The sequence below is a fragment of the Macrobrachium nipponense genome, chromosome 3, assembly GCF_015104395.2.
Source record: "Macrobrachium nipponense isolate FS-2020 chromosome 3, ASM1510439v2, whole genome shotgun sequence".
Classification (NCBI taxonomy): Eukaryota; Metazoa; Arthropoda; class Malacostraca; order Decapoda; family Palaemonidae; genus Macrobrachium; species Macrobrachium nipponense.
The window spans coordinates 142,987,066-142,998,488 of record NC_087202.1 but is presented as its reverse complement, the minus strand read 5'-3'; the positions used below and the strand labels follow the sequence as shown (position 1 = coordinate 142,998,488).

At 30.4% G+C, this 11,423-nt stretch overlaps 1 protein-coding gene across 1 annotated transcript; it reads right to left on the bottom strand.

The window, feature by feature from the left end:
* Window positions 1–245: 245 nt before the first annotated feature.
* Window positions 246–2,081, bottom strand: LOC135222308 (protein gustavus-like). The gene is made up of 5 exons (XM_064260399.1): window positions 1,598–2,081; window positions 1,256–1,434; window positions 982–1,133; window positions 694–852; window positions 246–538 (listed from the first exon to the last, which is right to left on the bottom strand). Exons 1-5 carry the CDS (start codon window positions 1,721–1,723, stop codon window positions 321–323), a joined length of 834 nt encoding a protein of 277 aa, XP_064116469.1. The 5' UTR covers window positions 1,724–2,081; the 3' UTR covers window positions 246–320.
* Between the last annotated feature and the right edge of the window lie 9,342 nt (window positions 2,082–11,423).

The window sequence follows — 11,423 nt, the reverse complement described above, 5'->3', positions numbered from 1 at the left end:
TATAATCATCCAAATCTATATTAAAAAATAGAAATGATTTATTCATTATTGTTGGGGGCAATTCTTTATTGCCATTATTATTATCATTATTATGTACTGATAATTTTCGCTTCATTATTATTATATTGAATGAATTATAACAAAATGATTGCTTTTATTATATACTCAATTTTATTTTTTTTTATATAAGAAAAAGTCAAATTTCACTCAGCGCTTTTAATTACGAAGAATATAGTTACAAAACCTAAATATTATTAAATTTATTTTTTGTGTATATAAGTAAGAAAATATTTACAATATATAGGCCATGAGTTCAATTCTCATGCCTTCCAGTGGGGTGTGAAAGTTGTGTATTTCTGGTGACAATGACGTAGTTCGGATGTCACGTTGGTGCTACGAGAGCTGGCCTCCCCGTGGTACAGCAGGTACTGAATAACAGACTGAGGTAAATTTAACTCCCGTAAACGAGTCAACCTTTGTTTACCAACAGCTTGCCGTATTATCCAGCGACATGAATCCATCAAAGGTAGCGGTGCCGCTATGGATAAAGAAAAATAAAAAATTGAGTTCATAAATATTCTGATGCATCAAGGAAAGGTCTTATCTTGGAAATTTAATTTTTTTTCTTTTATGATTCTCACAACATTAAGCACAATTCATTCTGGAAAAAGTAAAAAATACTGCAATACTTACGATCTAGTCCACCTATGTATCTGATAGAAATTTCACAATTGCCCCATACAGCTGAAACTATAGGAAAAAGCTTCTTGCCTTTCAGGTTACGAAATGCTACTCCCAAATACTGACCCTCTACAACAAATGCCAACGTTCCTTCGTCCATATCTAAGGCAACTGAAAATAAGACATAGGGTGTCATTTTAAGTTGGGTTATAACAAAGTGGAGGAAAGGGTTCAAATATTCTTATAATAAGGCAAAGTGTTTTGCAATCACAATAAGGATAATAATAACCACCTACTTACCATAAAATTTATCTGGGACAACGAAGGTCTCATTGTTGTTTAATAATGAAGGATAAGTAATGTCCGGGTTGCCTTGCCTGGTATTGTGACACAACTTATTTCGGCCTAGGTCCCAGCCCCATGACTGGTCATTACTGCCTACCAAACCCTGGAAGGGAACAATAAGGATTAACTCACTATTGCACACTTTCTTTAAATGTGTTGTGCATACTGCAGGAGGGAAAACTTTGTTCAAATAACTAGGTGTGTGGACATGTACATAACACTTAACTGGTATCCCCGAGAATGTAAAGGTGCTTCATTAGTGGCAACCCCTACAATAGCGTGTGTACCCCGTTGCCGAGTAGACCAGTGTATTTCCCATAAATGTAGACCTTTTGTATAACTAACTTTTCCTCTTATGCCATCTGTACTCTGGGCAACAGGGTGTCGATGGAACGTCATTTTGTCATCCTGTAATAATACAACAATAAGAATGATATAAAGTAACACTAAAAAATTTTAGTTAAATCATAAAATATTACAGTTTAAACTGAAATGAAACAGTCAAATCTTAACTTCATGAAATAACTGCCTACATATACTACAGTAAATGACAGAAATACAATTTCCGCACCTTGACAAAAATATTGAGCGATCTGTCTTCTGCATTCCATGCGTGCTTGAGTGAAGCCTCTCGTGGGATGGGCGGCATCTTGAGGAGGAAGTCTAACCGTTTGGGGCAGGTATAATCCGAGGACATTATTTTTTTTTATAAATAAATAAATAAATCAAATATAAAAACATACACATACAAATACTACAGATATAATTTTAAAAAATATAAAAATTGAGTGAGTTTTTCGTTTATTCGTTTCTTAAACGAACAGTGTAAAATGCTAATTTAACTACATAAATTCCTCGATATTTATAGCACAATTGATAAAAGATTTTACTTTGGAACGTAAAATTCCCTTCACTGCAAAAAAGTTCGTTGTCTTGCTTGTATGATCACGAAACAATAACTACTGAATAACCACCGGTTCCATGTAACGTATAAAACACCATACAAACAAACATACAAACATGGAATTAATTAATTAGTAAATAAATATTCATATTATATATATAATAATAATAATAATAAAATCTCACCCCCCAGTTAATATTGGGTTTCATTGATGAAAAATAAATATTTATTTTTTTTAACTATGAAACCTTTAATTTATCTTTATTTTATCCTTCTGTAATTTTTATCATGTTTTATCTTCTATTTTACTTAAATTTATATTATATATAGAACAATGATAATATATATATTGCTATTTATTTGTTATTATTATTATTTTAATAGATGTATATATAAAACTAATATAATATAATATAAAAAAAATTATTTTACAAAAAAATTCATTTCCATTTTTATCATAAATAAATAAACTTATAAATGTAATAAAACGTCAATTCAATAAAAATTAAGAATTGTTCAGGTGTTTCATTTTATCCAATTTTTTTAGTGGGAATATATAGTTATTACAAAAAAGAATTATTAGATTTAAAATTATAGGTAAAATAAAAAGCTGATATTCGACTTAATAATTTTTTTATTTAATTCAAATAGTAATGATATGAAATAGTACAAAAAAATTTGGTATATTCCAAGTATGTTGTAAATATTTAATTAATTTTATATTATATCTAATATTTTCTTTTGAAAGAAGTATACAATAAATCAGTGAAAAAATCCTGGTATTGAATAATTCTTAATTTAATTAAATTCATGTTTTTATCACATTTATTATTTTTTTATAAATAATATTAATATATAATATATATATATATAAATAATACATATTTTAATTAGTTTATAATTATCATTAAATTTTTATTATATGGTATAATTATTTTATATATAAAAATAATATATTATATTTATTTATTCTTTATATATATATTATTTATTATTATTATATTTAATATTAGATTAATTAATTAATAATATGTATTTTTATATATATTATATTAATATTATTTATAAGCAAATAATAAATTATGAAAACGTTAATTTAATAAAATTAAGAATTATTCAGAAATTTCATTCATCCGATTTTTTTTTTGGCGAAAAACATAAACTCCATTAAAAAGCCACTATTTTTTTTTTACCCAAAGTTGGGATTTTTTTCTCTGGCATTGTTACAATTTTTTTAGTAAAAAAAAAAAGGAAAAATATTATTTTATAACTTGGATCTATTTTTCGATACAAAATGTATTTTAACTATTAAGTCGATATTTCTTTTGCTACAACACGCATAGTTTTTGTTATTATTTCATTTTTTTTAATAATATAACTTTTAATTATTCTATAATATTATTATTACATATAAATAAATAAATAAATATAAGAAAATATAATAATACCCATTTTTACATTATATACAATTTACAGTCTTGTATAATAAACGATAAACTGTAAAAGTAATATTTTCTTTGAAAGATAATAAATTTAACCATTTCATAATATTAATATTACTGTTATTAATGCATATCTTTATACATTTCTTGGGATATTGAATTTAAAAATTATTATATAAAGGCTCGCATTAAAAGACTGCCTTATTGTTCTAACTGGACTAGTTAGTGGTGGCGAATACGCTCTCATATCTTCATTGTATCACAGTGAACCAAGCGCCCCCACTCAAATTTGAAGATATATTGGTAGAGTTATATAGTGTCGGGATGGTGATAATTTTGAAAAAAATCAATTCTAACCAGTTGTTTTCGTAAAAGGATTTTGGTAGATTATATAGTGCGGGAATGGTGATAATTTTGAAAAAAAATCAATTCTAACCGTTGTTTTCGTAAAAGGATTTTACCATCAAGTTTCCCGGTTCAGAACCAAAAAATATAAAAAAGAAGATATATAAGAGATATACTATTACTCAATAATGACTGTCATTACTAACAACTTATTTTTGAAAATATTTGAAAATTTAGATAACCACGAAAATGCTATATTGGGTAAAGAATGTTTATTTAATATATTTAAATTATTGATGTTAGCGGCAGATGATAAAACTCTGGAAGAAAAAAATAAATCAACAAGAAAAGACAAGAAATGCGATCATCAACGAAGTGACAATACGTTACCATCATCGTTTGAAACAAAAACATTGTCGTGTATTTTCCCTCAAATTGGTCGCAGACGAACATTGATATTAATTTTGTTGATAAAATCAAAAATATAATGCATGCAAACAATGCAACAACGTTTAAAATAGTAATTAATAATGGAGAAAATATTGAAGATGAAACAAAAAATGATACAATTGATGCTACTCATTTATTAATGAAATATATATTTTATTCTAAAACTATAATGAATGGAAAATGGAAATATCCATTTGTACTGGAAAATACTAGAGATTTAAATTTTTCCATTTCACCCAATGAAGAAATAAAAGTGCCAATGATGAAAAGGACTTATACTACTATAAAAACGTCATTGTCAATGAATTTTGGCGATTTGACATGTAACGTTTATCGTTTTCCATATACGACCAATGGCGTCGTTATGTTGACCATTCTACCGAGTGAAATATCTACAGTTAAGGAATTAACCAATCATATTATCCCCAATATGGGTAATGTTATAAAAATGATAAATGCATCAGGAGTAGACATCCGTTACGATAATATTTATATGCCCAAATTTAAATTTGAACGTTCTTACAAATTAAACGGCGCGTTAAATAAAATACCCGAATTAAGTTTATTCATAAAAGATGGAGCGAATTACCACAAAATGTTTAAAAAGGATTCTATTTGCGGCCAAAGCATGCGGTTTATTTATTTTGAATCGAAGGTGGAGATTGAAAATGACGAAACTGGAACGAAAGTTAAGGCTGTGGGGTTATGTTGTATGACGGATTCGTGTTGCGTTCAGGTTCAGAATAACATTTATTTAGATAGACCCTTTGTATATTGTATATGCGATGAAATAAATAATAGAATGTTATATTTGGGCACAATTACAAAACCTGAATATGAATGAAAATATTTTTGGATAAAACCAAATTCTTTGGCAATACATTTTCCTTAATAATTGAGTTAATATTGTTTAGTTAAAGGCTTTTGTGTACTAATGTCAAAGAAGCATCATTTGACTTCCATGGTATATGAATTTTTATTGCGAATATTATATTCAAAATCATATAACAATGTTTATCTTTGAATGAACAATTAATTTTATAGTGAGTTTTTAAAATTAATTTTGCTAATTTCGATACGCATGTAATACTCTTTTTGAAAAATTTATATAAAAAAATGTAAAGATTTGAATCATCACAATAAAAGAATTTTGATAATTCTGCTATATTGCCGTCTCGAAAAATATGTTGTTTAATTAACTTTCCTATAGTTTGTCTATGAAGATGGCGATTTGAATTTGCCGTCACCTTTCGTTGAATCGAAAATTTATGACGTTGACGTTGAAAACGATGTCTCTTAAACAAAGGAATGATATCTTCAGCAAAAAGGTTAATAATGTCGTATATACCTTCAATTGAATTATTAGTAGATGATAATAATATTGCTAGGGTATGATTAATTACATTTGTATCTAAGTTTATTCCCATGCCTTTAGTTATATTCCTAATATATTTTTTCATTTTCTTGATACATAACTGTTCAATAGCATCAATACCGATATATTTTGCCATAGATCTTGTCTTTTTTTTTAATTAAAGGAAAGATTAATAAAATAATATAAGTGTGGTATATATATATATATATATATATTATTATTATATATATAAATATAAAATATAATATATATATTATATGTATTTATTAATTAATTTAATTAATTAATTCCATGTTTGTATGTTACCTGCCATTATATAAATGCGGGCATTTCTTATAGGGGTGCCTTACTGTTCTAACCGGGCCAGTCAGCGGTGGTGTCTCACATCTTCACCTTCATTGTATTTGTGAATCTACAACAGCCGACTCTAAATCATCATGTTGATACTAAAATGAGTGGAGGAAAACTTGTAAAGATTGCAAATTGTACAAGGAAGAAGGAAAATTAACATATGTGCAGGAATCATGTGACAAGTGCAAAAGCGAACGAGGCGAAGAATACAATGAATTGTGCCAAAGGCTAGATGAACTCGACAACGATGAATACTTCAAAACAATAGAGGGTCTCGAATTTCGTTATAAAATTCGTGTATTGAACGAAAAAATATGTGATTACTTGAAAGCGGATGATTCACGTACTGAGAGGATGCTCGAAGGTTTTAATGAAGAATATAATGAAGCTGTTAAGAGGGTAAAGGAGTTATTTAATGAGTTTAAACAAAAGACAATGGAACAAATTAACATTAGTCAGTTCACCGGAATGGGATAGGATATGTGTTTGTTGGTATTGATGGTAATGAAGACCTTGTTGAAGCATTTGAAAAAATAAGTGTACATATACCTGAAAGGGCGCGTGAAAAATTCGAGGAAATTTGGAAAAAAATATATGATCTTTATGAAGAATACGATGACGACTGTTATCAATTTGTTATGAAGGAGACAGCGCAGTAAATAAAAAACGAGCAGTAATCTGCGTTTTCTTTTCCTATTATTATTAATATTAAGGATATATTTTTTTTTATATGTTATTAGTTTTAAAACCTAATTCTTTACCTTTCAAATAATAATAATGGAATAAGTATTCTTATCCGCCGAAAACCATACCAATTTTAAGTTAAAAGGATAACGCATTTAGCTTAAAATTAACATTATTAAGTTAAACGCTCAAAGATTTTACGTTTAAACTAAATCGTCATTTTAGTCGCCCGTTAGACCTAAACGGAGCCATTTTCCTTATTAGTTACAACATATATATATATATTATATATATATATATATATATATATATATATATATATAGTATGGCAGGAGAAGGGCGCAGGAACATATACATTTCCATTAGATACATATAGTCAACGCGTTTCTTGACCCTGGTCACATCATCAGGACATCTATATAAAAAGGAGCATCAGAGCACATAATTAAATAAACATACATAAAGCATAAGAAAACTTATAATGGAAACCAAGTTGAGCTTAAATACTGAGTCACACTTAAATACTTTTACACATTAAAAACCAAGAAAGCTTAAATTGATCCTTAAAAAAACTAAACTCAATAACAGATATGATAAAAGTATAACGAACTTATCGTACGGGCTGCAGATTGTCCTAATCCCGAACTTTCCAATATAAGATCGCACGCTAGAAGTTTCAAGACCATCGATCAAATACGACAACTACAAAATAATTGACCAAACCAAGGAACCTGGAGAACTGCTTCTCTTGGAGAGTCTGTGAATAAAAAGAATTGTACCTACGTTAAATTGCCAATCATCGGCTGTTCCCCTGTTCATAGCATAACTGGCTTGTTTGTTTATATTTTGTCCGCCTTCTTTTCCGGTTCTTGTGTATTCTTTTAGTGCGTTTTGTCTCTGTCATTTTGAGAGGTGCGCCTTCCTCTTCATTTTAATTTCTTTTTTTACCTTTATTTTTTCTTTTATTGAATTTAGTTTTTTAAGGATCATTTTAAGCTTTCTTTGTTTTTAATGTAAAAGTATTTAAGTGTGATTCAGTATTTAAGTTTAAATTGGTTTTCATGTTAAGTTTTTCTTATGCTTATATTTCTTTTAATTATGTGCTCTGATGCTCCTTTTTATTTAAATGTCATGATGATGTGACCATGGGTCAAGAAACGCGTTGACAATAAATGTATCTAATGGATGTGTATATGTTCCTGCGACCTTCTCCTGCCTACTATAGTACCCTTGGATTATATATATATATATATATATATATATATATATAATATATATCTATATATATATATATATATTTGTGAAATAACAATGTGATATAAAAATATGAACAGAGTTTTATTGCCCCCCACGAGGAAGTGAGTATTGTAAGTGTAAGTATACACACATACTATTTTTATATTTATACCACACTTATATTCAGATATATACACACTGTATATACTATATACGTTCACACACAAAAATATAATATACATACATATATATTCATAAGTTTATACTACATATAAACACATAGCAAAATCTTCGCCCAGCAAATCAAACAAAAACATTTCGGGAAACTTGACTCTAGCAAACACACACTATCACCCTCTGTACCAATAAAAACCTGAAGAAGGCCAGAGTAAAAACTTTTAAACGAATTCCGTGCTTTGTTAGTGTCAGTATGAAAATGAATACTTCCAAAGGTTTCCGGTTACCGAGGTTAGCAAGGCTCTGTTCTATAAGTAGTATTTTACACTAAGCTAAAAACAAAGGCGTTGATAATGACATTTTGACCGTACGACATGTTCTCTTTATACTCGAGTAGTAAAAATTAATCTTTTTGGGTACTATTTACCGGGATCCTGAATGATCCAATATCAGTTACTATGGCACAACCCTTATTACAAAACACTTAAAGAAATCAGATAAATGCTGGCACGCTGGTTTAGTGGTTAGTGTCGTGGCATGCCACTCGGATGTCGCGGGTTCCCGCCTCCCCCAAGGCGATGAAAAATCAATGGCTCTGTATCATGATCAGTTACTGGCTGCAGTGTGGCTGAAACCAGCATTTGTTGGAAGCTTGAATTTCAAGACAATGCCACCTTTGGTGTGCTTGGTCCGTGTGGATAGGTTTCATCTACTGATAAATAATAAATAATGATGTAGTTATACAATCTAACATCCCTTTGAAGTATATCAACGCTTCCATAATAGCGAAGAGGATTTCAACTCCTTCCCACAATGAATTTCCTCCTCTTCAAACTCCTTTGCATCGAGATGCTTCTGTTTTCGGAGGACAATAGACCGCCTCAATTCCTCACCGTCACTGCGTCCCTTTTCTGTTTCCGCTGTACTAAAGAAGAAGAAGAAGAAGAAGAAGAAGCTCTGGATGCGAGATTTCTCGGCGTGATCGCCCTCCCATTCAGTCGCCTTCCCACACTTCCGCTTTTGTTCCCGTCTCCTTTGGTGATTGTCTGTCTGCGCATCTGTCTCTCTCTTTGCTGCCGGGAAGGTATGGGCATAGAATTTCTAACCAAATGCAGTGTTTAAGACCACCTTGGGAATTTGGGATGTTATTTAAGTTAGAGTACTTGTTTGATCTCTCTCCAGAGGACTTCATCGTATTATTCTTGTATCATTCTGCCATTCTTACCTCTTCATCATCGTCTTCTACGGAAAAAACCGCACACAAATAAGCCTGTTTCAACATCATAATTATCATAAACATTAAAGTCTACTGAATAAATCCTTCTTTGGCGCTGATTATTCTTTATACTGAAGAATTAGCAACATTTTACGAGCATATCTCGAAAGCTTAGTTCTGTATAGCCACTTCTAAACAGTTTCCTTCTATTCTATACATACACTTCTAAACACTTTCCCTTCTATTCAATATAGACACTTCAAGACTGACTTCACCAAAGTTTTCGCCTCCCTAAGCTCTGTGAACATCACACGGCCATTATAACTTCTATGTTTCGTTAAATTATTCGTGGGAACCATTACACTTTTCGGGTTCCACTGAAGTTTTCCGGTGTCGATTCTACTATCAAAGGATGGCCGAGTCCATCTAACAGCCAACTGTTACGCTGAACGCCTGCTGGCTTGAGTGGCCTTTAACGGGCCACCAACTAAGGCACCAAAAGATGTCGATATTGTCACTCGGGAAAGGCCTTACCTTCTTTCAGGGGAAGCCGCTGATCATCTGTCGTAGAAATGCCCCAGTGCATCCAAACCTTAAGCATGTTATATCGAACCTGGTTTTGTAGAATAAATGTCAATGGAGAAAACAACTCCACAGTTCTGTATGGGTACATTTATTCAAATATATCAGCCCAAAGATGACTATGGAAACGTACTAAATTCAGCATATTTTTCTATTTCCAACGCTTCACTTTACTACATCATCAAGGAATCTGTTCAATAATGAATAAAATTGCTCTGAAAATCAATAAAATTCATAAAATACAACACAGAATAATAAAAACAAAAAAAAAACAATACAAATAATAAAAGACACGAAAGCGAGACCAAAGACCGCTAACCACAAAGAAGGCAGAAGACAGTTGTTGTTCAACGGGTAGGCAGTTTCGTAACTCATAAGTTGTTTGGCCTATGATAACACAAAACCATATTTTTAATATATTGTTTGACAATTTTTTGAGTGGTTTCTTATGCTAGAATGTTCTGGATTGGAGAGCCTACAGGCAGTACGAAACTTAAATCTCCGATGAGAGAAGATTCTGACCCTCAGTAATCTCCTCTCTACGAGGGAGCTTTCAGGAATCTGCTCGATTCTTCTTTTCAGTCGAACAGATTCCCAAAATCTCTCTTCTAGATAGGAGGTTACTTACTGTCAGATTAAATATATGCACCCGTACATAAATGTAGGTTTTGTAAGACTCGAAACCAAATGTCAGAAAAAAAGGTGTATAATGAAACAAGGTGCGATCCGACCACCTCCGTCTTTCTCGGGACATGTGCAAGATGTTATCCTTATACATGAGTTGAAAACTATATTCCTAACTAATACGTAAATTAAACGAGGTCAAATATGCGGTCAAATACATCCTTGTTTCACCAACGAAAATTAAAATAAATACGCTAAATTTTATTAAGAAATAATTGTTCTGTATTGTTTAACATGCACAATATTTATTTTTTCTACATTTTCATTCTAATAAATAAATCTTATTTATACTATCCTGAAATTCCTGTATCTTTAACTCAACGCGAAACTCTTTTTTTTCAGACCTTTCTATGCTCTTTATAGACCTTTCTTTCCTTGTTAGAATTTCTCTCTCCAAGCAATGTTCTGGTGTGATGTGGAACACCATATCTCGACTGACAGCATGCACTTCTTTTTTTTAGTATTTTTTTTTATTATACTGACTGTGTAGTATTCCCAGATAACAAGACAATTGTTAACTGGACTGATCGAATATTTTCCATTAGAAAAATAAAAGAGAAAATGGTAAACAAGACAAGAACGACTGGACAAAAGCAAAACAAACAAAAGAACTCATTGAAAATAACAGTATTAATAACATTATACCAAAAGTTGTAAGACTTAGAGCACACTGCTCTAGTAATGTATTACTAGAGCAATGCACTTTCTCAGAAATGAACAAACAAACGCCGCCATCTGTACAAAATAATAATAATAATAATAATAATAATAATAATAATAATAATAATAATAATAATAATAATAATAATAATAATTGTGCAGATTTTACAAAAATAGAAATGCTGACTTTCAGACGAACAAGTAGCTCGTATAGAGGTACGTGTTTCGCCGAAAGCGTTAAAGAAGAAAAATTTCTTTTGACAAAAATCTTTGGCAAGTGAGTCACGCAGA